The sequence below is a fragment of the Lissotriton helveticus genome, chromosome 3_1, assembly GCF_964261635.1.
Source record: "Lissotriton helveticus chromosome 3_1, aLisHel1.1, whole genome shotgun sequence".
In the NCBI taxonomy this organism is placed as follows: domain Eukaryota; kingdom Metazoa; phylum Chordata; class Amphibia; order Caudata; family Salamandridae; genus Lissotriton; species Lissotriton helveticus.
The window spans coordinates 1,912,605,130-1,912,631,775 of NC_136061.1; the positions used below are offsets into that span (position 1 = coordinate 1,912,605,130).

The following is a 26,646-nucleotide window of genomic DNA, read 5'->3' on the forward strand; positions in this document are numbered from 1 at the left end:
AAGAACAATGGACTCACGGCCGAATGGGGGGAAGTGCAAATTCGGAGAGCAATCAGTGACCTACCTAGGACATGAGATTAGCGAGAAAGGGATCGAACCAAAGAGAGCCAACATGGCAGCAATAAGAGACGCGCCGGCCCCCGCAAAGAAAGAAGATGTCAGGTCATTCTTGGGGATGGCCGAATTTTATACTAAATTCATCCCCCACTTTGCCACAAAGACCCACCACATCAGACAACTGCTGAAAGAAAAAAACGGGTTCAAGTGGGACAAAGAAGAACAAGAGGAATTTGAGGCGTTGAAGAAAGAAATGCGCGAGGTGATACCGCTCAAAGGATTCGATCAAACAGCTGCGTCAATACTAACCACGGACGCCAGCGACAAAGGCCTTAGCGCAGTGCTGATGCAGAGGATGAGAACGGGAGAGATATCCACTGACTGCTTCGCATCAAGATCCCTGGCGCCAAATGAGGAGAAATTTTGTGTGATAGAAAAAGAAATGTTGGCGGTGGTATGGGCCATGGAACGTTTTAGACAATTCCTATGGGGAGCCAAGTTCCTGGTACGCACAGACCACAAGCCTTTGATTAAGGTGCTTACCTCCAATGGACACGCACACGCAACGCCTAGAATAGCGAAAATGACACTAAGATTGTTGGATTATGTGTACGAGGTGGAGTACATACCTGGCCCAAAGAACAGAGTTGCAGACTTCTTGAGCAGAGCGGCAGCGAAGGAAGGAGTGGATGAACAAGAACCCCCCGGATGGGAGGGATACATGGTGGCCACCATGGAGGACATGGAACAGAGCATCAGCGCGCAGGAGTGGGCTGAGGCGTACGAACAGGATGTGACCCTGGAAGCGGTCAAAGGATATGTAATGCATGGGTGGCCGGACAAAAGACACCTGGACAGCTAGATGAGGAAATACTGGGAGGTCAGGGAAGAACTGTCCTTGGGGGAAAATCCCACGTTCCTCTTGAGAGGGGACAAAGTAATCCCTCCCCAGGCTTTATTGGAACACCTGCTAGCACTCCTACATGAAGGCCATCAAGGGATAACAAAGACAAAGGCATTGGCTAAACAAATGTACTGGTGGCCCGCGATAGATGCCCAAGTCGAGAAGCACGTGAGGAATTGCGAGTCGTGCTCCCGTGCGGACAAGTCACAAACCTTGATGAGACCCCCGTTGGGAAAATTTCCAACGCCCAGCGGTCCGTGGGAAATGGCGTCCATCAACATCATCGGGCCCATCCTCAACAGGAGGTGGAAGTAAAAGAAACAGTGGGCACTGAAGCAGTGCTATCCTTTCTGAACGCAATATTCGTAAAGGAAGGGATCCCCAAGGTGATAACATGCGATAATGGACCACAATTTGTGTCATCCAAATGGGGAGCATTTATGGCCAGGAATAGGATCGAGGTAAAACACACACCCATACACCACCCGGCTGGGAACGGTCTGGCAGAACGGTTCAACAGAGTGATCATGGGGACGATCCAAGCAGCGATCAGTGCCGGACAGGACCGGGAGAAGGAGCTGCCCAAAATGCTATGGGCGTACCGCATTACCCCGGGAAGCACTGGGTACAGTCCGTTCAAGGTGTTGAGAGGAAGGGAACCGTTCACAAAGAACAATCTAGCATGGAGGCACATGGTGGTGCAGAGTAAGTGGTCTTCGGCAGTGGTAAAGAGGAACATAGAGGAAGCACAGGCAACATATACAGAACAGTACAATAAACGGCGCAGTGTGCAAGGAAGGACATTGGAAAAGGGAGAATGGGTGAGGGTGAAACTGGCGATCATGAAAAGGAAAGGAGAAAGCAAGTTCACACCCCCCCTCAAGGTCATTGAGCCATACGCCCGATCAGCACTTCTCAGCGATGGCAAAGTGTGGTCGCAAGACAGGATGGCAAGATGCAATACAATTCTTAACTGGGAAGAGACAAAGGATGATGAACCGCATCAGGAAGCAGGTACAGAAGGACAAGGAGGAGAAAGCGCAGGAGAGGATGAAGTGAAGGAGAGCCCGACTTTCAACACAGGAGAAGAGAAAGACAAAGACAAAGGAAAGGGAGCAGAGACACCCCGAGGAGGCGTTAGTAAGGATGTAGACAGGAGGCACACGGAACAAGAACAAAGGTGTACCTCCGAGGAGAGTCGGCAGGAGACGTCCCACGGGGTGGGAGATGGACAGTACGTGAAGGGGATGGAAAGAACGAGAGCAGGCACAGTCGTGAGAGTCCCCAAGAAGTTTGAAGACTTTATCATGAGCACCAAGTAAGACTGTTCTGTTGTTGTGTTCATTGTGTTAAAGGGGGGAGATATGTGGAGACGGTCTAGTGTTTGCGGGGAACAGTAAGACCGGAAGGGCGGCCATGACAGTGTGAGGCCGGAGTTCAGGGCGGCTGAGCGTTTCTCCGGCGCTCCGGAATAAAGCACATATTTCACACTCCCAACTGGCCCCAGAGTGATTATTTAGCAGCGTTTTAACGGCTATACTTACCCCCTTGATATTTTTGTCTTTGTTGTTTAGGTCTCTATATTGTGGTCCAAAGAGATCTACCACTCAATATTCCAGACGGCAACCATCCAGCACATCTTAGATTCTGAGCAGTGGCAACCAAAGGCAGCCGTGCCAACGCTTCACAATCCAGAGCTACATCACGCCTGGGTCTGTGATAAACGGCCCCACACGCAACTAATGCTTCAGTTGCATCCTGCACTGAGAGTTATGTCTTTTCTGTGCAGGGTCTACTACACCATGCCTGTTGCTTTCTGTGGAAATGTGATTACAGCAGCGGTCCTTCACCCTTTGAGCTCTGTGAACCCGCAATTAATTATTCTTGGAATCCGGGGACCCCCACGGAGTTAGTACTCAAAGCCCAGGTTAAGCAATTTCTAAATCAAACAAACACCAGCATTTGTAAAGCGCACCTCCGGAGAGGTGTCCCGGCACTGAGGGCCCTCGGGAAGATTATGCGAGCTATTGCCCAGAGTCACATCGTGCTGGACTAACCTGCCGCCGGCACCTGGGATCGAACCTTGAACCCCCTGGTCCGGAGTCAGTCAGCCTGGCAGCTGCGCCACACCTCTTCCACCATTGACGAAATATGTTAATTAATTCACAAACAAATACAGAATATTCAAAAGTTTAAATTTCAATGAGAAGGTTAGAGCTTTTAATTCTAAAAGGTGAAGTGAATTCCTAAGCTCTAACATATAACTTTGCCTTTTTAGCTCCAAATGCTTTCTTTTGGCAGTGCTTCAATTGAGGCCACCCATCCTCCATACCCTATTCGGTTTGCTGTACTTGCGCTGTTCCCACGGATCAAGTTAAACATATAAATGTAATTTTAACTTTCAATTTCAAATTACTTTATATTCACAGAACGTTTTAAATATTATTATATTTAATATATTAAAATGTAGTAGACCCCCAGGGGTCCACAAACCACAGTTTAAAAACCCTTGTTCAACAGCTCTCCTGTGCCATTAGTTCCCAGTTGGTCAGATCTGCAAAATCACAGCTCCTGGAAGGATCTACATGTGATGTGTCTGACCTCCCACTTACAAAGTTGAAATAAATGAATAAGATTGGAACTGTTCCTGTCCTAGTCAACTCTTCATTAAACGTCTTAACGGGCTTCAAAAGATTCTCAGTCCTGGTGGAAAGCATGCACTGAGCAATGGACGCACAAACAGCAAAGCCAACGAGCCTCTGCCCTCATTTACAACTACCCTGGTTCTCGTGGCACCAGGTCCCAAATAGTGCTCAGTCAATTTATTGCAGTCCTTATTTGCAGAGGTATTTGGCTTCACCGCATTGGGACCTATAGTGGATGTTATGTTATGTTACTGTGACTTGTAGAGCGCTACAGCTGCCCCAGCAAAGGGTCGACCCGGCGCTAAAACCAACAAAAAGACTGACAGAAGCAGATGGGGCGGACTCAAACTATGGTGCAGGGAAAAGGAGCGTCTTGATAGCCTTCCTGAATTCTAAATAGTTACTAAGGCCACGATTTTCCGCCGGGAGAGAGTTCCAAAGGATGGCCGCTCTACTACGAAAGGAGCGGCCACCAGCACAAACTCTTTGTGTCCGGGGAACCACCACCAAGGATGTTGGTCTGGTTTCCAAGTACTGGGACTACTAGACCAATACGTTAATGCTTCTGAGTCTTAATTAGCAGCAATTTCCGAGCCCGTACAATGTACTGGGTTATACACACACAGACAGCCTTGCCAGTGCTCCTTGCTCCTAATGTGAAGCAGTCTTAGGGATTTCAGCTCCAGAGTGACAGAAAGCTCTACTAATGCGCCCAGTTCTGATGTGCAGAACCTCTTGGTCTCCTGGCACAGAGACCCACAAGTATTTCTTCAATGAATCTTAATACTGATGTACAACACATCTTTATATGGTCTACTACACTAATTCTGCATACACTTTTCAGTTATTATTTGCAACATGCCATATTATCAATGTACTAGAATCTCCAGATAGCTTGTCTAATATGCCTCAACCAGGATTGGTTTCCTGGCATTGAAAACCTCTGTTTGGTCTATCAATGACACTTGTTCCTGGTCTGCATTACCACTTGCTCATGCCACATCACTGGCAGCTGCAGACAGCTCTGACAACGTTCTGCTGACCCGATTTAGAGCCACTTTCCCAATTGTAGTAAACATGCTTTTTATGTAGTGCACCAAAATGAGGTACACTATGTAGAAAGTCCAGGCGACCCTTACTGGCTTATAGGGTTTAGATTAAAAATCCCCAATGCTCTTTTTTTGATAGTGTAGGAAAGCGTTTAGGCTCATCAGTGGGTAGTGTTAATCACTTGTACATACAGAATCAATAAATGAGACACACACTCAAGAAACTCGAAACCAATTTAGAAAAATAACACAGATTTTTATATAACTTTAGAAATTAAGATCATCAGAATCAGGTAAGTACTTTAAACATTATCAATTTTCACCGTAGTAACAGAAAAACAAATGACAGCTGTCAGATTTGAGGCATGAGCCTCGAACGCTGTTATGTTATCCAATGGGAGAAACATTCACTGCACTTACAGACGACTTAGAGGGCTGTTGTTGTGTAATTAAGGTAAGTAGGAGCCAAGGTCCAAGACAGCACCAACAGTTCAAGTTTACCTGCCCTGGGGTGTCCGGGTGCAGAGGTGCTTTACGCAGTGGAAGCCTTGAAAGCTACACGCTTAAGTCAATGCGGAAAAGTACTTGTAAGACAAAAGCTGCAAGTGGGGGCTGGCGGACCAGTCCGGTAGAACCCAAGTTGGGGTGTGGCTCTTGAGGGTCACAGAACCACAGAGACAACGTGAGTACGGGCTTGGAAGCTCTGGTGCAGAGGTGTTTTGTGAGCAGGTCGTGAGTTAGAGGCTCTCATGTTCTCGGTGCACCTGCAGAAAAGGGAAAGAAACACAGTAAGGCCACTCTCGGTGTGGCGCTGGCATCTCTCGAAGTCCCTTGACGTACTGGTAGGTTTTCGTGGTGTTGGTGCTTCGACTGAAAACAAACAATCCTAGGTGCTTGCAACTGGCACCAGTACCTGAGGTATTGATGCAGGGTGGCTCCGGGAAGGCCCCAAAGAATGGATGCATCGACAGGGCTGACCTCCTGGACCTCAGTGACCTCCTGCTGGCGAGTTGCTCCCTCAGTGGACCTAATGGTCAGCAAAATGGTGGACTGGGCAGATGCAGTTGGGGACAGTAGGAAGTGTCTCTTCCACTTCAAGAGAGATGCTGGCTGGTTGACGAAGTGCTGGCAGCCCTCCAGGGCTTTTGGAGGATGCACAGCTGCAGGACAAGTTGGGTATTTGCAATTGTCGAGACAGCAGCAAGCAGGCAGGGTTTGGAGCCAAATCCGGAGCTGGTCCCCCAGTCCTTACGCTTTTTGGCTCCGCTTTGTCCTTCCTCTTTCAGACAGATCAATCAGAGTTGCTGGTGTCTGTGGGTCACCTAAATATTAAATATAGGGGCATTAACCCCTTCGACGCTCATGACGAGCTGGGCTCGTCATGAGGTAGCCTCCTCGCACGCTCATGACGAGCCCAGCTCGTCATGAATAATGGGTTTTTTAAAAAACGAGCACAGGGGCAGAATTTCGCTAGCGCTCATGTGGTTAAGGGGATTAAAGGGTAGTAGTAAATGGGCTGCTTACTCCTGGGGTCTCTACATCCCTTATATGACTGGTGCAGAGGTGTTTTGTGAGCAGGTCGGTGAGTTAGAGGCTCTCATGTTCTCTGTGCATTCTTGCTTTCGGTGCTTTCTGTGGGGAGTGGGCATAACCCTGTCCCAGAGTTCCTAATTCCGCCACAAACAAGATGGTTGAACCCTTCTTTCATGGTGCACATCGGGTAGTCCACCTTAGGGGTATGACTAGTCTGGAAGCGCAACATGCCTACTGCATAGCTAATCCTGCCTGTCCGGGTGCCAAATGTGCCTCAGGGCAAGAGGTAGCATTCCCCAGGCCTGGGGGAAGTTGGGTTGCATAACAAAGGCAGCAGAGGCTTTGAATCCTCTGGCTTTGGTATGCAGATTCACTAGCCATCCTGCTAGAGGAGGTGGTAAGTTGCCTGGCCTCGGAGACTGCTGACCCTCTCCTACAGGGGGTCAGAAACTCATCTGTGGTGGGAGGCTGGACAATACCAGTCAGCCAGCACACTAGAAGACTAGTAGTTTTCAGGGGGCACCTCGAAGGTGTCCTCTGGGTGCCTGTCATAAGAAATCTAATACTGGAATCCGTATGGATTTATTAGGACAAGGTGTTTGATACCAAACACCATAGGTTTCAGTGAAGCCAATATGTAGCTGGGTAAATCGTAACTGACCAGTGCCTAGTACATACCTTAACATGGCTTCCCTGTTCACTTGCAATATATAGAATTAGTTATCACAGGGGCATATCAGCTCATGGAGATATGTACTCATATAAAAAATACTATGCACACTGCCTTAAGGTTCTTAAGGCCTGCTGTAGGGGTGACTTGCATATATTATATGCAGTGACTTTGGCATGGCACACAGTGAGTGTGTCATGTCAAGTTTTAACACATGGTTTGCACTTTGTCACGCAGCCTGCAATGGCCGTCTGGATGCAATTTGTATGGGGGTCCCTTAGGATGGCAGAATACATGCTGCAGCCACTAGTGTCCTCTTCAGGACCCATGCCCTCGGCCATTTACTAGGGACTTAAGGGGGTGCTGAAGTGTGTGCCATTTGTAACACAATTAGGCCATATTACCTTGTTTTTAGGGAAAGAGCACTGGCACTGGGGCCTGGCTAGCAGGGACCCAGTGCACATCAATCGAAAAACATTAGTATCAGTGGCAAAAAGTGAGGGTGACCATGACAACAAGCACTGGCATAGCTAATAGGTCTTGCCTTTGGGGCCTTATCAGTCTTTGGCCGGAGTTTTTGGCTTTGCTAATGTGTTCAAGCTATGTGTTAGAGCAGCGTTCAACTGAAAAATCCTATTAAAAAAGGCTTAACAATTTTTTTTTCTTTTTTTGTTATTATAAAACTGCCAATGTTTTCATGCCGGTTAGAAAAGCAACGCATGTAACTACATTTGTAAACAAAACCTGTTTTTATAAAGTAGAAATGCCACCAGGTATGCTCATTGTACTTGGCATTTACTAAAAAACTACAATCTTTAATCTGAAAAAAGTAAGCAACACATAAGCGCTATGAAGCCTGTGCTTTTTCCATACACTAGAAAAGTACATTTTAACAAGTCTAAGAGTTTACATAATATTTTTCAAAAATAGGCAAAGTGAAAACATTTTCAAACAAAACATATGGTTTGTGTTTTGGTTTAATCTTAAAACGAACAAAGAGCCATTTACCACACTTAAATGTTTGCGTCAACAGCAAGCTGACGCATGTGCAGTGATTTTCAAACAAGTGTAAACTGTACCAGCAGGGGATGAAAAGCCCATTAACTTTTACTGCCATGTAAAATACGATGGGGGTTTTTTAACATGACTTTTTTTTTGCCCCTCACACAACCGGAGGAACATTAGCGATAGAAACATATTGTATACTTATAAACTAGAAATGCCCATACATAAGCAATGTGTCGTTTGAAAGCACAGAATAAATACAGTGTACACGTGATGTGGCACCAAAACGTAAACAAACCAAAACCAAGAAATATTGCGTGTGTTTGCAAAACACAAATCCCACAAGATAAGCACGTTGTTGTTGATAAGCCAAAAATGATTAAAGTCCTAGAGCACGATCGGTGAAACTATAACAAAGAAAACATAGCATGTGTTCATAAAATATAAATGTCACTACATAAGCGAGACAGCGCCCCAAAAAAGCAAATACAATGTACATAAGCCAAGGACGAAAACAATAGAAACATCTGCGTGTTTGTAAAGTGCAAATGCCACAATATAAGCAGGTTGTAGTTGTAAAGCAGGAAATTATATTACATTTTAAAAACAGTCCCAAAACATTTGCCAAGGAATGCAAACGAATGTCTGTTTAGAAAGATTAATACAGTGTATACAACCCGAATCCCCAAAACGAAAGAAACATACAGTGTGATTACGAAGTACAAATACCACAAAATAAGTGAGTTGTTGTCCGAAAGCATAAATCAAATAAAGTCTTAAAACATGAGACAGGCTAAGAAAATAAATGAAACATACCATCTGTTTCTAAACTATCAATGCCTCCACACTAGTGCAAAAGTCCAAAATAAATACAATGTGCACGAGCCGAGGAATGCAAACCTACAGAAACACACCATCTGTTTATAAAGTGCAATGCCACCAAAATACAATCCATGAAACAATAAAAAAAAAGGAAAGATACCATCTGTTCTTAAACACAATAGCCACCACGTAAGCACCAAAGTCCAAAGAAAATGCATTGTAAACGAGCTGAGGAACGCAAATCAATGAATCATACTGTGTGTTTATAAAGTGCAAATACCACCAGAAGTGTGTTTTAATTAGAAATCTGTAAATAATCTAAGAAGCGCGTTGTTCTCAGGAAACTAAAATGAATTAAACTTCTACAACACAATTGGGGGAACGAAAACGAAAGAAACATACCAGCTGTTTCAGAAGTACAAATGCCAATACGGAACCCCAAAAGTCCAAAGTAAATACAGTACACACTTACGGAAGAACGCATACAGAAGAAACAGACCATGTGTTTATAAAGTGCAAATTGCACAGATAAGCTCATTGTATTTTGAAACCCGAAACTAATTAAATTCGTTTTCAAAGAGGATGGGAAGAGTAAAAAACAAAAGCAACATAATAGGTGTTTATAAAGATAAAACCAGTCTACACAAACCGAGATAAGCATGTTGTATTTTGAAAACCGTAACTAATAAAACCAGTCGTCAAACACAATCTGAGGACTGAAAACGAAAGCAACATAATGTGGGTTTATAAAAGATAGAGTATACACGAGCCGAGGCAACAAAACAAACAAAACATACCACAGCTTTTTAAAGTTGAAATAGCACAAGATGAGCACATTCTTGTAATGAGATGAAAACAAGCAGCTTAAAATCACAAAACAAGATAAGTCCATTGTGCGTGGGGACTTGCGTTATTGTTCGAGCCACACAAAGTCACCCAAAAAAACAGTGCTCACAAAGTATCATAAATAACATGAACAGTAAGAGCACATGCAACAGGAGCAATCCTCATGGGAGGTTACAAAAGTATAAAACAAAAGCAGGCATTTACGAAGGACAGTAAGAGAAACCAATGAAAAAGATGGGCAGTGCTCGAAACCCATATTGTGGATATAGGAGAGACCTAAAAAGGAGCACTTTCCTACACCATTAGGCACTGTACGCAACAGAGTGCTCTCCTCATACTTTATGGTCCAGATACACAACACCCTTGATTTCGTAGAACTAAGACTCACACACTGTTCTTTGAATACTCTTCAGTCCTGATCTTCAGCACCAATCAGCCTTCCAGAAACTGAAGCCGCATACTCTTCTGCAAAAGGCCACAGACCTGACATCTAGGGCCCTCTCAGCACTTGGGCTCACATGTGTCTGAGAATACTTCATCATCCTGAATTACAACTCTCCTTAGTCTCCTGTTACTAAGAACCACAGCTCTGCCACTTCTTGGTATTATAGAAAATTCTGCCAATGATTCACATTCCTGATTTGCAGCACCCTTTTGCACCCCAGAAAATGTAACCAAGAGACTGCTCTGCCAATGGTCCCCAGTCCTGACACTATTCACATGGGAATGACTTGGTGCCACAGACCGCACCACCATTGGTCCTCACTCTTGATATAGAGCAGTGCCCCTCCCAGGAAGGGGGACACACAAAGCGCTGACAAATGCTACCTAGCTCTGATCTGCAATAACTGCTGTTATTTGGAGAGCACAGCTATCATGCTGAGCTGTACTCCGCCTCTGCCATCCAACAAATTTACACAAATAAATTCAACTGTACAAAAATCCAAAACTGCTTTCAAAGTGGGGCCTATCTGACTTATTATGGTTCGGGCCAAAGTATCATCAGGACTGACTGCAGAGTTTAATTAAATACTTGGTTTTATATATTGCATTTTAAATTGAAACATTTTTCTCTGGAAAATATGTTTTAAAAATTCTCCATTTGTTATATTTCATGGAGCAGATCAAAATCAAAATGATAAGAACTAGACATTTGATCATTCAGCTGGATTGTGTACCCTCTTCAGCTGTGATGCATTCAGAAGCAGGCTTGCAGTCATGTTGGCGGGGGGCAGGTACTGCGAAGGGAAAAGGGTGGTGTTACGGGATGCAAAATAGCGGAGGAGGAGAATGCAGGAGGCAGCAGTGGGATGGCAGAGATGTTGAAAACAGAGCAGGATGGGTTGTAGACATGAGAGGATGCAGACAGCCAAAACAAAAAGGGGAAGTTGACCAAGAGTATGATTCTCGGGAAATCAAGATCTACTAGTGGGGATCTCTGCTCCTACAGTGCATATACCATTTGGGTGGGTGTCACGCAAACGTAGTTGAATGCCAAGCGGACTCAATGTTTATTTCAGCTTAATTGCATATAAATTTGCTAATTATTTTTCAAAGCTGTGGGAAGAGGAGTGTTGTTGAGGACTTGAATGGTAGACCCATTTGTAGAAAACTAGCAACAGCTGTCCCACACTAAGTAGTGAGTGCCAACCAACAGTGGGTCTCAGAAGTCTTTTGGTGTGCAGACAACTAGATCAAGTATTTCTACCAGAGGATGGAAACTTTGCCAATTTACAGCAGATAATCTGTTCCTCCAAACTCTAAATAACTTCCCTCATCTGCAAATAATGCTACATATGCTTCAACAGTTTCACATAATCCCTCTTATGTTCTTATCCAATCTTTCAGAAATAAGACCTTTGAAAATTAAATGTAATGATAACTACAAAAACAAGCTGCACGGTTACCAACTCCAAGGTATTACTCACTTGTTTGGAGTTTAAAAGAGTCACATTTCTGACTGCTGTCATCATAAATGGCTTCTATATGTCGGTACCATCGAAGTGCATGATAGCATTGAGCAGGAGGTGGCCTTTGGAGCAGCCTGAACACTTCCACATCGGCCTGAGAAAAGGTGAAGCCATGGATATAACTACGAGTGCTGAGGTACTGGTTGAGGCTGTTCACCCTAGCCTCTTCTTCACTGAGGCCCACAAAAATACTGATGTCGAAAGCTGCAAACAGACAAGCAGAAAGGACATTCAAAAAAAGAAAAATCACCTCGAACTAATTGATAATTAATGTTAAATGTACTAAAATAGGAGCATGGTGTGGTGAATTTTATGCTTATTTCGAATATCGTGGAAGTCAAAGGGTAATTGAAAGGCAGCATGTTAGCGCTGATCTCATCGACCTACGATTTGTCAAATTCAGGTCAAGATTCCATTTTATGCTTATACTATTATGTCGATTTGAAGTTTTTGGGAATTCAAACTGTTTACCCTCAAAGACCTGTCGTTTGTGGGACTATATGCAAGAATCTATTTAACATATCATCTATCCGGGTCCTGCTTTACTCGACCTAAAGAAAAATACTTAAAGTCTGAATGTTTTATTTCAAACTGCGGAACCATCAGGGAAGCTATCCTTTACTATTTTTCTGCAAAAGACTGACAATTCATTGGGAAATGTACCACATTTTTAGACTTCACTTAGCGTCGCCTAAGGAAATGCAAATTAGTGAAACATGTTATGAATCTATCATATTGTAGGTTGTTTTTATAACTCATATTTTTTGATGTGTTCTTTATTTTAATGGGTAATTTAATATTTCTATACAAAAGACAACCATTCATTCATTCATTCACAGTCCTTTCTGGAACATCTGCCGGTCCACCACCTCTAATAGAATCCTGTTTCACAGCCCCCTATGGAATGCTTGGCCCCTGGAAACTGTGGAAGGGTTACTTGTATTCGACTACACTCTGCCTTTGTCTTCTGATCACAGATACTGCGACAAAGCTGTATGGTACAAGAACTTCTTTGGGACATTAACACACCACCATCACCCTTTAACACCTTGACCGTGGCGCCGTAGCCGCGCCCTGTGCTGGACATTCCAGAACAGGGCGCGGTCGTGACGGAACCGTTCCGTCATCAGCACAGCTCAGCCGTGACTGATGACGGAACGGTTCCGTCATCAGCATCGAAGGGGTTAAATGAATTGTAAATATTTGATTGGCTTTTTTGTCAGTATTTTAATTTCAATGCTTTCGGCGGATACTGTTTTTGGTTTTGTCTTAATAATTGGTCAATAAAATGTAATTGGGGTTCACTTAAGTATAGTTAAGTTGTAACTAAACAAAGGTTTGCTCTATACAAAAGTCAAAGGTTTTTGGTTTCAATTTGTATTTGTTGCTGTCTATGAGGCACATTAAATAGAGGAAGCTGTCAACCTTGCCCTGCATTTTAAACACATCACATTTTAATACTCCTCGATCTGAAACTACAATAATAAAATCTCTGGTTGCTGTGGGAGGGGTGTGGAATTTATTAAAATATCTACTTGTCCATGGGGCAGGTTGCTTCATAAATCTACTTGTCCTGTAACAAAATCCACTTGTCCCTTTGGTGCCATGTAGTGCTGCCACAAATTATAGCAGGAATCTCATTATATAAGAGCTCTTATAAAGCTTTTTGGATTATGCCAGGGCATATCCCATAGTAGTGTTTGAATACTAGTAATCATTTTATGTTGCCACGTTTCCGCAGCTCCACATACTGGGACTGAAGATGGTGGTAAGCAGTAGTTCCAGGCTAAGAATGCCCTATTGCGTCTGTGCAAATCTACTAACTTACATGTTTTAGGGTTTTCAACCAATCTTCTCTAATCTTTCCCATACTGAGAAATGTTGTAAATTTACCCCTGAGAGTGGCATACGTAAACCTTCTTTCAGAGTTGGGAAAAAAGTAGTTGGAGGGAAAATGAACTTTCAAACATCCAGGTTTTCACATGAGCAAATCTACACATGCATATTTGCTCATGCTAAAATGCAGTTCATAAATTTTTTGTAGAAGTACAATTTCTTGCCCTACTAATGTAAATTCTTGTGAATTCACGAAAGCCATATACCAAAAGTGCACTTTTGAGACTTTCTTTAATAATTGGACCCCTAATTTGGTCTGGCGTTAACCATGACCCTTTGTGTTTATTAAAATTCGCTCTCTCTGAATCAGCTGGCTTCACTGTAAGTACCAGCATTCTGCTCTTTCACAAGAAGCATATCGGTACACAAAGTAGTTTTGTTCAGTGCCAGTAACTAATGTGGCATTGTGTGCTTTTTTTGAGACCAAAAACTATTTTTGCTTTTGCCAATGTTTGTTATAATGGTGAGGGACCGGCAGCTCTCGCATCAATAAGGTTTTAAAAAAGCCATGCCAAAACAAGTCACGCATTGCCAAAACTAAAAAGCTGACCACCAATGTCAGACCTACTGGCTTTGCCAAGGCTTGTTGATTTTTGTTTCCCATAATCTTACACAAATTTTCCAATATGAATATTTTTCGGAAATACTAGCATTCATCAACACATTTTACTAAATGATGCTGCAAAGAAATAGTACCTAAAATTTTACAGTAGTTTAGCAAAATGTTATTTCCCTACTTTCATTTTTTAGGAACATTTTATATTGAAAGCAAAGAAACATCAATCTTGCTTTCAAGCTTCTGCAAATATTTGCATCTAATCAGAGAGCATTCTGTGAGCATCATGCATAGCCTCATGTTGCTAAGCGTTAAAACCGTGTGTACACATTTTCATACTAGAACCACTGTCAGTAGTGCAGTCAGAACGTACATTTACTTAGAGCACTCTCCCTAATAATAAAGGCTTTCAATTAATGAACCATAAATACTAGTTTGAACAGCATTAACACATGCACACAAATATTAACTAAACTACAGGCAGTACCCTTTCCTGATCTTTAATGTGGTACTGCAAACTGGCAGCCAAAGGGTTTGTGCTGCAGGGGGTTGGGCCTACTTGTCCCAAGGACAAAATACACATTAAAACTTGTTTCCCTTGACCCCAAACAATATGTCCTGGGCGTCGGGTCGGGCTATAGGAATTCCACATCCTTGCTGTGGACATCTGATGTGATACCCAGGTCGATGCCATTGGTGCCCAAATTAGGATTACAGTGGGACTCAGAATGAGGACTAATGAATACTATTCCCCCACTGTTAGAACAGGACTGTATCCTGCAAAGTGTACAATTGTGTGCACCTGTGTCACAACCATCGCATGCGCCTAGTGGGCCTAGCATGCAGGGCTCTTGTTGTATTATCCCTGTGATGCTTTATTGCATGCTATAAAACCATGACTGATGTTCCTCAAGACCCCAAATTTCATTGTGCTTGAATCCCTGCAAGTGTACCCCAGATCCAGTGAACTAATAGATTATCTTGCGCCCACTGTTATTATGGCCTTGGTGTGGTTCTCCATTGAATTTCTGCAAGCTACCCCCATTTGCCTGTGAGCCAATGGCAAGTCTCGCTTCCGCTGTTTCTAAAGTCTTGGTGTTGTTTCCTATTATGCAAGTTCAAGCAAAACCGATACATTCGTTTCCTGATATTTGGTTCCGATCATCAAGTTGCACCTATCCATTCTGTGAGGTCAAAGCAAGTGTACTAACACTGTTTTCTTCAAGGGTTTGAGAACCTTCAAGTCAGTCATGTGCCGCACCTGATCTAGCTACATCCGTTGAGCCTTCAAGAGGGAATATAAACCCCACCCTACCCAGTCGTAGCTTGTCTTTGCTCCCAAAAGAACAAGCTTCATCCTTCCCACTGACCTGAAGAATGCAGCAGGAACCAAGAAGCGCTCCAGTCTCTTTCAAGTACAAGTGAACTGGTGGTTCTTGTGCCTCCAGCTACCTTGACGTCTTCCCTCACTCGCCCTCCTGCACAGCTACTCAAGACCCCCCGCGACTCCCCAAGTCAAAGCCTTGCGATCTTCTTCGAACTTTAGTCAAGTGGAAGAACTAGGCTAAGTACTTGAAAGGGCACACTAATCCTTCTACAGTAGAAAGCAGGACTGAGTATCAACATCATCAAAGACTATACCCTTTTCCTCTCTGTGATCTACTCCAACGATTCTTGTGTGTTTATACTCCGGACCCTTCTTGCAACCTTGGCACTAGAACTGTGATTGAGAAAGGACTAAAGACTATAGTTCTGTGTTTCTCTGATGAACAGAACTAAGAGAAAGCACTTCTGAGCGTTTGATATATGCATGAACCTTGAACCCCAACCTGCATTCAGAGTTTATCAATGGGTGTGCAAGTAACTCCCATGTCTATGTTCCGAGTTTGTCCCTGGGAGTAACACACTCCAATCTGTGATTTTGGTTATTCTGCTCTCATGCCGTGCTGCTGATGAAACCCGTAAGTGTATGTTACTCAAGTTAATGCAACGTTATTGTATGTAGAGACCTATTAGTGTACTGATGGTAACTACTTATTGATGTTATTTCCAGTGCATTGCGTCATCGCAAAACCAGAAGTTCTGGTCCAGTGCACATCTATCTCGCAAACGCAGAATGTTTCAGAGGTGACAAATCCTGTTACGCAGTGTTGCATAGCGGCTGAGCAGATCCAATACCTCAAGTCTCTCTTTTCTTATTATATCCCAAACCTCTTTCCCCTCAGAGGCCATGCGTGATCTAAGAAGTTTGGTCCCCTGATCTTGCTCAGCTCTGGGAGGTATAGGAGGTCCAGCATCGGCTCCAGTGTTGTCTCCGTGGTTGTGACCAGGTGAGTACATGACATCCTGCCCATAGTGCCTGACTGCATGCTTCTGGTAACCAGGTCTCTGATGTTGGCCGTAGCCTCACACTAACCCATTGGGTTTGCAGAGTTGTAAGCCAGTCCCTTGATATGAGTAATGTCCTGGTCCTGTCCTGTGTCCCACAGGTGCAAATTAAATGTGCTTCTAAATTTAATGTGTTAGCTACATGATACCCAAACAGGCAGTTCTGAACATGATATCACAGCAACCCAGGGGTGTGTGACTCAAAGTCATTGGGTGAGTCAACCAGCCAAAATTCCACACTCCGTGCCACAATGTGGAGACTGCATAACCTATATTGTGCCAGGCGGTGATAGCTACTGACCGAGTGGGCTCAGGTGCCATCCTGGCTATGCCTGCCGTGACTCCATGCCACATGTAGCACTGGATGGGCATGATCATGTTGAATGCTGGTCTCTGATGAACCTTTGTTCTTGTACCTGTAACACTACCACACAGTTGACCGCCAGTTCTATGACCCCATTGCACTTACATAAGAGCAATGTCACAGTAGCTTAAAGGTCAAAGTGGTTGGGCTATATTGAGAATGGCGTTACCAAGCTTTTTTTATTTTGACCAAACTAATTTTCATACTTTTTGTTAAAAAAACAACCTATTCTGACCAGCTAATACCAACACCAACTGGCCTCAGGCTGAAAAGGAAGGAAGGGGGTTCTGCGCTGTGAAGGGAGTGAAGGGAGAGCAGCTAAAAAAGAAACAAGGCACCTCTCCAGGGTGCCTGCTGACTGAAAGAAATCATTGTCCCATTAAGCTAGACGCCCCAGAGCTTGTCGATCCAGAGGAGGCTCCACCTACTGAAGCCTATCAAACGTAGCGTGCAGATTATAGCCCGCTAAGGGAAAGACTAATGATTTATCCCAATCTATTTGATAGCCGGAATAATTACCAAAGGTTGTAAAGATATGTATAAGTCTGTGGATTGTGAGGCGTGGCCTATGCGAGTAAAGCAGAATATCATCCGCTTATAGGGAGATACATTCCTCCCTGCCACTCCCAACATCTGTCCCTCGCACCAAAGGATCCCTACGCACCTATGCCACCAGCAGTTCAATAGCCATTGCGAAGACCATCGGGGAGAGCAGACATACATGGCGTGTGCCTCCATGGAGCGCGAATGGTCTAGATACTGCCCCATTGACCATAACTAGGCTTTCCTGTTTTCAGTTTCTATTTTTGGTAAATTCTGGTGGTGTTTTTTCAGTGCTTTCCAGTGATTTCCATACCTCAAAAAAACAGTGCTTTTCAGTGTTTACTCATTTTCGCGTCATAAAAACAACTGAAACAGTGTTTTGCCGGTGTTTATGGAACGCTTTGCTTTTATGTTTGCTTTTTCAATTTTTCTTCAGCATATGGTAGTGTAAGTTTTCATGAGCCACTCATGAGGAAAAGCTAAGCAAGGGATGTACACAAGAGTATGAAGTACAGGTATATTGCTGGCGCTGTTAGAGTACTCCTTAGAAAAATCTAAGGATGGTACTGCAAAAGTTCAACCTACTCACAAGTAATACTGGTGCAACAGTTTCACAGTACTCACGATAAAACGCTACGCAAGGCATGCAATTGCAAACAAAACACCTGTGAGTTAGTAGCACCTTCTAAGAAGCATAAGAGCAAGCAATATATAAGTGTGTAGACCAGTGCTTCATTTGTGAAAGAGAGTGTCAGGGCCTGAAACTCTGCTCAGAAGCCCGCGGCCGGTGCAGTGAAACATGGGCGCGAGAAATACCAAGGCTGGTAGTTTTAATGCCACCTCATACCTCTTTAATCCACTACCAGACACTCCCCTCCCCTTTATCTCACTCCTTGAGGTTCCTGAATTTTCATTTTGTGACGGTTTTGCCGTCTTCCACCGTCTTTCTGCTATGTGTAATAGGTACATAAATGATGTGGAAAAATAAGTGTGGGTTCCCCAAGAGTAAGTGTCACCACCGGCAACCACCAGCTATTTCTCCCTCTGTCTCACTCCCTCTCTCTCCCTCTATCGCACTCTCTCTCTCCCTGACTCCCTCTGTCTCACTCCCTCTCTCTGTCTCCCTCTCTCTCCTTCCCTATCCGTCTCCCTCTCTCTCCTTCCCTCTCCGTCTCTCTCACTCTGTCTCCCTCCTCACTCTGTCACCTTCCCCCTCCCTGTCTCCCTCCCTCGGTCTGCCTCCCTTTCCCTCCCTCTCCCTCCCTCTCCCTCTCTTTCCCTCCCTTCCTCGCTCTTCCTCTGTCTGCCTCCCTTTCTCTCCCTCCCTCTGCCTCCCCCTCCCTCCCTGTCTCCCTCCCTCCACCTCCCTACCTCGCTTTCCCTCTGTATGCCTCCCTTTCCCTCCCTCGCTCTCCCTCCCTATCCCTCCCTCCCTCGGTCTGCCTCCCTTTCCCTCCCTCGCTCTCCCTCTATCTGTTGTTCTATCCATCTCTGTAATACATGTGGATAGACAGAAGGGCAACACCTAGCCATGCAGTGAGAACTCCCACTGAAGGTAAACACCTTGCCATGTACCGAGAACTCAACAAGAAGATGACCACACACTGCCTCAGAAATATTAAAAAGCAAGACAGAAACTGATGTACGTTTTAGATTCCACATAGACCTTCTCTTCCTACAGCAAAGACCATTCACAGACAAGATAATACAATAACAATATCAGGAAGAAACAGGTCTAAGAGAGGCTTCAGAAACGACATTCCACTGTAGGGCAGATTCGGACAGAGGAAGCACTCGTGAGTTGTATCTCTGACGCCAGAACACCCCCACGTGGTGTTGCTCTGGCCCTTTGGCCTGTCACACCTCGGCACCCCATTCTCTTGTCTGTCTTCTCCCCCTGCACCCTGGCGCTCATGTAAAGTGCACTGATACCTCCGGGTATTGTGTACGCTATATAAAACCCTCCCCCCTAAAGATGTATAATAATCTGCCACTGATTTGTTAGACACCGAAAGCGTTCAGCAGTAAATCAAACCTCTTTAGAGCGTCCTTGCAGCCAGCAATCATACCGTCCCTTTAATAAATGCACACCAGTCTCCACATGCAAGCAATCACAGAATCGCTATAAATGCACCCCAGAATGCGTCATATGAGGCCCGTGTAGTTGTGTATGGGGATACTTCAAACTACCCAAGTGTGGCACTCGCTGTCAGAAATGCAGCATTTTTCACCTACTGGGTGCTGGCGGACTGCTCGTCCTGACTTGGGCAGGTGTGCTGGGCAGCGAAGAGATTCCGGACTGGCACAACGGACTTCACACGATACTGATCTACACTACTGGATCTAAGGCAGCATGCGGCATGGGGGGGGGTCCTGATCACCAATGCTTGTGGAAGGTGAGCTGGCAGTGGGGACTCGCGGGGGCAGAAGGGCTCTGCTGAACTCATAAAATAAAACAATTTAAAAACGAAGAGGTGAGTCTGCAGTGGCGCTGTAATTTACATCTGCGTTTTTCACCTACTGGGTGCTGGCGGACTGCTCGTCCTGACTTGGGCAGCGAAGAGATCCCGGACTGGCACAACGGACTACACATGGCACTGATCTAAACTACTGGATCTAAGGCGGCATGCGGCATGAGGGGGTCCTGCTCAGCAATGCTTTGGAAGGTGAGCTGGCAGTGGGGACTCGCGGGGGCAGCAGGGCTATGCCTGGTGCTCGGAGGCCTACCTGGGGCAAATCAAACTGTTGCGGATTCGCTGGTGTGGCGCTGGTGGCTGCTGCATCAGCGCGTGGTGAGAGGGGCGGCAGGGCCCTGCTGAACCCATAAAATACACATTTAAAAAACGAGGAGGTGAGGTCTGCAGAAGCGCCGTAATTTTCATCAGCACTAAACACATTGCAAACTGCGTTGTTCTCGGGCCTAAATTGGAGCTTTGCTTCTAATGCTTTAGCTCCATCAAGTGGCCAAGTCGTGCAATAGCAAAGAAAATCAGTGACACTCGGTTTAAACCGGGTGAGCTGATTTTCACACCGGTAGGGTATTCTCGGTCAGATTCGGTTTTAACCGAATTCCGGACAGCCTAACCATAACTCTACCCAGTGGGTCGGAGTATAGAAGACGGACCCGGGCACAAAAGGCTGGCCCAACACCCAGCTTGCACAGGACTATGAATAATTACGGTCACTTGATGCTGTCAAATGCCATATGGGCATCTAGTGACAGAACTGCTGAGTCCTCCATCGGGGGTGATGTCACCTCATGCGTTACCCCGTATAGGCGACGGAGGTTCAGCTTCATGCTTCTCTGTGGCATAAACCCGGATTGGTCCGGGTGAATTTTTGTGGAAACGATGGGTCTGTGGCCAACACCTTTTTTTTTTTTTTTAACTCTTTAATCAAAACTGATTAAAGTATGTATCAGTGTTTACAAATCAATACATGTAATGTTCATCAGTCCCTTTGTCTTCTTTTCTCCCCAACCAATAACTAAAGGAAACAATACACCTTACCAGTCGTCACATTGCCTATAATCAATCCTGCAACAGGAGAGACAGTCTAGGGATATATACTACTACGGCTGCAGTCCAACATTCTCATATGTGTGCCCAATAGTGACATATCCTTCCAGCTCCCCCATAGGTAGAGCCTGCAATTGTCATCCTGCTCCTTCATACATAACAAGAATAAAACAACCCTTTCCCCTCCCTCCCTCCCCAACAGTCCCGCCCAGTCCCTCCTTCGACTCCTTCGACTCCTGGTCATAGTGAAATATCTGTGATATAATGCCTCCTGATTCAGATCTTAATCGTGCAGACCATAGCATAAGTATACAGCTGCCCCGGGCCTCATAACATCCTGTCTCTCTAGTGCAATACCCCGTGTAGGCATCATACCCTATTTCCTTGTGACGGTATAAGGTCTAACCCCTCCAGATCCATCAACATTACCTCCCATTCCTGTGCTATGGGATACTTCCGTTGGCCTTTCTCTTCTTCTCTTCTAAGGGCTGACCCCTCCACTCGGCCCCATTTCACAAGGTCCGTCTGCCACACGAACGTTTGGGGTGACCTGGAGGATTTCCAACTCATCGTCAATTCCCTGACCGCTAATAAGAGGGCCAGGTCTAGGAATTTCAATTTGGCCTTCAGCTGTTTGGATCTTTTACAAGACCCTACTAAGCAGTATAAAGCTTCCTCAGGTACCGGCAAATGAGTAACGGTCCTCAGTACCTAACATATCTCCGTCCAGTATCCCCGCAGGCGTACACACGCCCAGAGCATGTGGAGGAAACCAGCCTCATCTTCCCCGCAACGCGGACAATTGTGGGGGGAGTCCGGGAACATCTTGTGTAATCTTTTTTGAGTTAGATACGCCCTATGCAGCACCATTACTTGTATGAATCTGAATTTAACATTCCTCGACACTCGCCTGGGGTGCTCGACGATAGTCGGCCAGGCCTTATCCGTCAGTGCTGCGTCTGTAGTCTGGGCCCAAGTATCTCTAAGTGTAGTGAGTGGAATAGCTGCGTGTTCCCTGATCCCTGTATACAGCCATCGTACCAAATGTCCCCCTGCCCTCATATAATCTTATAGGTGAACCAACTCGTGTTGTGTGGGTTGGAGCCGCTGTGGTACCCAGGTGTTCCGGATATAGTGAGATATTGTGGCATGTAATAGATACAACCTGGGGTGGGGGGGGGGGCGCCTGTGATCTGTAGGAAGGACTCATGGTCCAGCAGAGTTCCATCTCCAAAGAATGCACCCACCTCCTCTATTCCATTCTCTACCCAGGGGCGCAGAATACGCTTTGTAGTCCTACCCTGCGGTGTCGGGATACACAGTAAGGGGATGTTCGCCGCATATGGCTTTGTCGATGAGGTGTATGCCAGTGCTCTTTTCCAGCAAATCAAGGCCGTGTGTATGAGTGGGTGACAATCCGGGGGGATCCCACTTTTTGGCAACAGCAGGGAGTGTAACTCTCCTCGAGCCAGTCGCTCCGGTGTGAAGTCAATCTCGTAGAGATTTCTGCCAGCTACCCAGTAGGAAAGCCATTGGAGCTGACTGGCATAGTAGTACCCTCAAAAGTCGGGGACCCCCATGCCTCCCAGTCTGGTCCCCAATTGCAGTTTCCGGAGACTGATACGACTTTGACCAGCACCCCATATAAGGCTAATCAAGGTGGTGTTGAGCGTATTAAACACCTGTTGGGGGACGATCACGGGCAGGTTTACGAAATAATATAATAAACGAGGGAGCATGACCATCTTAGAGATTGCAACTCTGCCCATGACAGACAAAGGCAAGGACGTCCAGAATCCCCACTGTTCCGGAGACGTGTAATGGCTCGCTTAAGATTACCATCCAGTATGTCCTCCGGTGTTCTGTAGACATGTATTCCTAGGTACTTAAACGTAGTCTGGGCCACTGGTATGGGATACCTCCCAAAACGAATGGAGGCAGGGTGCTGTGTGTCTTGAAAATAGAAGCCGTTCGACTTCACGGGTTAATGGCCAAGCCAGATAGCTCTTCGAAACGGCTAAAGATATCATAAAGTACAGAGTGATCCACTTCTAAGTCTTTGAGGTATAATAAAATATCATCCGCGTATATAGATATTAAATTATGAACGCCTCTGATCGGGATGCCCATTTGATTGCCATGAGCCCGGAGAGCTATGGCCAGGGGCTCCAGAGCGAGTACAAATAGGAGCGGGGAAAGGGGGCAACCCTGTCTGGTGCCCCTATACACTGGGTAACTGTCCGATACATATCTACCCGTTCGCGCCCTGGCCGAGGGACCTGTGTATAACAACCTGATCCACTTTAACAAGGTATCTGGGAAGCCAAATCGTTCCAAAGCTGCAAACATGAGTGTTCATGACAGGGAGTCAAATGCCTGTTTTAGGTCAAGAGCTATACAGCCCGCCTGGGGGTAATCTCATGGCGTAGTTGTCATAAGTGCATGTAACCGCCGCGTGTTCAAGGACGTGCTCCGTCCTGGGAGAAACCCGCATTGGTCTCGATGCGCTAGGGTAGGGAGGTGTGATTGTATACGTAAGGCTATAATCTTGCTGAGAATCTTATACTCTGATGAGAGCATAGACAAAGGCCTATAATTTCCCAAGTCCTCAACATCCCTCCCGGGCTTTGGTATCGACATGACCAGAGCTTGCATCGTCGACGTAGGCAAACGTCCTTCTTCGCACGCGGCCCTGTATACCTTTTCCAGGACCGGTACTAGAGTATCTGCATAAACAGAGTAGAACTCCACCGGGAGCCCATCTAAGCCCGGTGGCTTATTGCGGTTGAGAGACCTGATGGCCGCACGTATTTCCTGCTGCGTGATGGGCCCCTCCAGTTCCTTTCGCACATCATCAGACAGTGCCGGGAAGGGGAGATCCTGTAGAAACTCAAACACCCTATCCGGGTCCTCATGATCAAAGGGAGGATATAGCGCTCTCAGGTGGTCGTGGAACGCTGTATTAATCTCGGATTGCGAGCGGACCAAGTTACCATCTCTGTCAATTATCCGCGTTATCACCGGGGGGTCAGGCTGGTCTCGTATCAGGCGGACCAGAAGAGTGCCCGATCTGTCCGCCTCGGTATGTTGACAGCGTAGATATTCCTAATGATCAATGTTCCTCAGTGTGTCCAGTGTTTCTGCGTGTTCAATGTTACCCAACTGCAACTCCCCTTTCTTCCCTGGGTCCACACTCGCCTCCCTCTCAAGTCTCTTTAAACGGTCTTCCACCTCACACAGTTTTTTGTGGACTTCCTGTCTTGCTCCCACCAGTTTATCTATGGCTGCTCCCCTCACTACGACTTTCACGGCATCCCATACCACTAAATTAGAAGAAACAGCATCCCAGTTTTCTATGAAATACTTAGTCAGAGTATCTGATAGCATTGCTCGAAAGGGGCCATCCTCCAAGAGGAGAGGATTGAGCCTCCAGGTAGGTACTGAGGTCGGCACCCTACCCCATAGGAGGCTGAGCGTGAGGGGTCTGTGATCGGAGAAAGTCTTGGCCAAATACTCTGGATTTACCACCGTAGACGCCAATGTTCGCGAACACATAAACCGGTCAAGTCTAGTGTGTAGGTTTTGTATGGGGGAATAGTATGAGTATTCCTTATGGTCAGGGTTCGATACCCGCCATGCATCTGCCAGTCCCCAGCCTTCCGCCCATGTCATGAACACCTCAGACAAGCGGGAAGCTCCGGCCATTTGAAGGGGAGGATGCGATCTATCCAGACCCAGGTCCAGTACCATATTCCAGTCCCCACCAGGCACCCAGCGGATACATGTCCAATCCGAAAGTGCCAGACCTACGGTATGTAGAAACTTATCCTGATCGAAATTTGGTGCATAAATACTGCCAAGCACCATCAATTCACCGTCTAAGGTGCCCTTCACCAGGACATACCGGCCTTGATCATCCACCTCTCTATTTCTTCAGATGGCGTCCCATGTCTAATCCAGATGGTCGCCCCCCCTAGAGAATGCAGAGTAAGTCTTGGAATAAATAGTACCTCTCCACTTTTTCCGTAGCTTCTGGGCCTCCGATGCTATGAGGTGGGATTCTTGGAGGAACGCAATCTGAGTATGGTGTCTGAGCATAAAAGCGTGGATCCGAAGTAGTTTCTGTATTGCCCCCAATACGCGTACATTCCATGTAGTAAAATGATATGTTCCTATAGTATTAGCCATGATCATCTGTGAGTGAGTGTAAGTGAATTAGCATACCAGTAGCACAATCCCTTATGCGCATGTCTTTGAAGTCAGTGCCGACTGGAACGCGAGCTGATTGACGTCGTGTGACTTAAGAGCAAATAACCGCCGAAGAGCCGCCCGAAGGTCTCCATTGAGCCAGCCGGTTGGAAACCTACTTAGACTATGGATTAACAAGGTGACTCACATTCGGCCCCTATATTTAATTCATTTTGCCGTGAGAGAACGGGTTACAAGCGCGAGTGATCCGGCTCCCGCGCAACTGCCAGCCGCGGCTAATCCGCCCCCGGAGAGCTGCACTCCGAATGCACCCTCCGCGCCGCTCTAACACCACCAGAACGGAGTTAAGACACGAACCCCTGGCTTCCCTCCGCCCTGGAACATTCCACCAAGCGATACTGCTTAAGGCCCTGAAGAGAATCCTATGAAAACAATCGGGATTCGAAACGCGTAGGCTCCTGGCCACACCTTACCTGCGAAGAACGGCTTGGCTATTTAATTTTCCCAATCCGTCTGTACATTACAAAGAAACTCTACAAGTTGATCTACATAATCATTTGAGACGAATGTACTTGCGTTTAGAAAAACGTTCTGTTTATTAACATAGTATTTTGTCCGCAGGCTGTGGCGTTTTGTTCTTTTTGTGAAGCTAATGTGTAAATGTATATATATATTTTTTTAAACAAAATATTTTCTAAGTCTTTACAGCTTTTTTTCCCCTGAATGGTATGAAAGTGTGTTGTATGTGTGTGATATGGTTGGAATATTGAATGATTGAAGATAAATGTTTTGCTCTTCCTCAAATTGTCCCTTTTTTGTAAATAGTTTTTCTTATATTATTTGAAAAAATAAAAAACTGATCTTTCTAAAAAATATTGCAAATAAAAAGCTATTAACTAGCAATTCCCGTCCTTGAATTGTTTTTTCAGGGTCAGGTTAGCACATTGTTGGCCGAAATTGTGTTTATCAGTATTGGCATCCTATTTTTGTTTTTCGATGTGACCAGGAGCCTGCATACCCTAAACTCCCCTTCAAGAACTGAACGAACTTGGCGCAACAATACAACCTTGCTGAGCCCAACATGATAACAAATAACAATAAGATCCTAGCTCCAGTGCATACGCCATTTGGGGGGGTGGCTGAGCACTATTTCGGTCATCTAATCGGTCGCCCCGGGTGCCACTGGCTCTATGGCATACCGCCTCGGGGGCACTATTTTAGAATTGTACATGTAGTCATTTACTGCAGGCCCTACCACATTATGCATCTGTTAACCCACCTAAGTCTAAATCGCGCTTCCCTGCCCCCTCCCCACCCGGGCAGGAAGAGCAACTCGCACCCACCGTATAAGCGGACAGAAATCATGCCTCCCCGCCGCCCATCAAGTCTTCCTAGCAGGAGAGGGCAGTTGGAACAACAATCAATATATACATTATAAAGGATATTAATTGGTGTAGTTCAGCCGGTCTGCTCCGAGCAGAGCCATCCGCTTCTCCAGTTGTCCAGCATGTCATCTGCCGCTCTGGGCGTCACGGTCCTCCGATCTCGGCGATCCTCCCTCTTCATGTTCCGAGCCTCCTCGTGATCCGCCGACAGACTCTTGGGTGACATCTTGACTCCCATCTATGCCCATTACCTCTAGCCATTCTTCTACATCCGCAGGGCTCTCAA

General features: G+C 45.7%; 1 protein-coding gene across 5 annotated transcripts in view; it reads right to left on the minus strand.

Moving 5' to 3' along the window:
• Positions 1 to 26,646, minus strand: part of CARS1 (cysteinyl-tRNA synthetase 1) — a 406,480-nt gene that overhangs the window by 340,899 nt on the left and 38,935 nt on the right. For 3 of the 5 annotated variants that reach the window (XR_013608861.1, XM_078682918.1, XM_078682919.1), the window contains exon 2: positions 11,460 to 11,705. The exons of the other annotated variants lie outside the window; for them this stretch is intronic. Coding sequence is in view for 2 of the 3 variants with exons in the window: in XM_078682918.1 (XP_078539044.1) it covers positions 11,460 to 11,705 (246 nt within the window). In the remaining variant the exon portion in view is untranslated. The remainder of the gene's footprint in view (positions 1 to 11,459; positions 11,706 to 26,646) is intronic. 5 annotated transcript variants of the gene reach the window in all.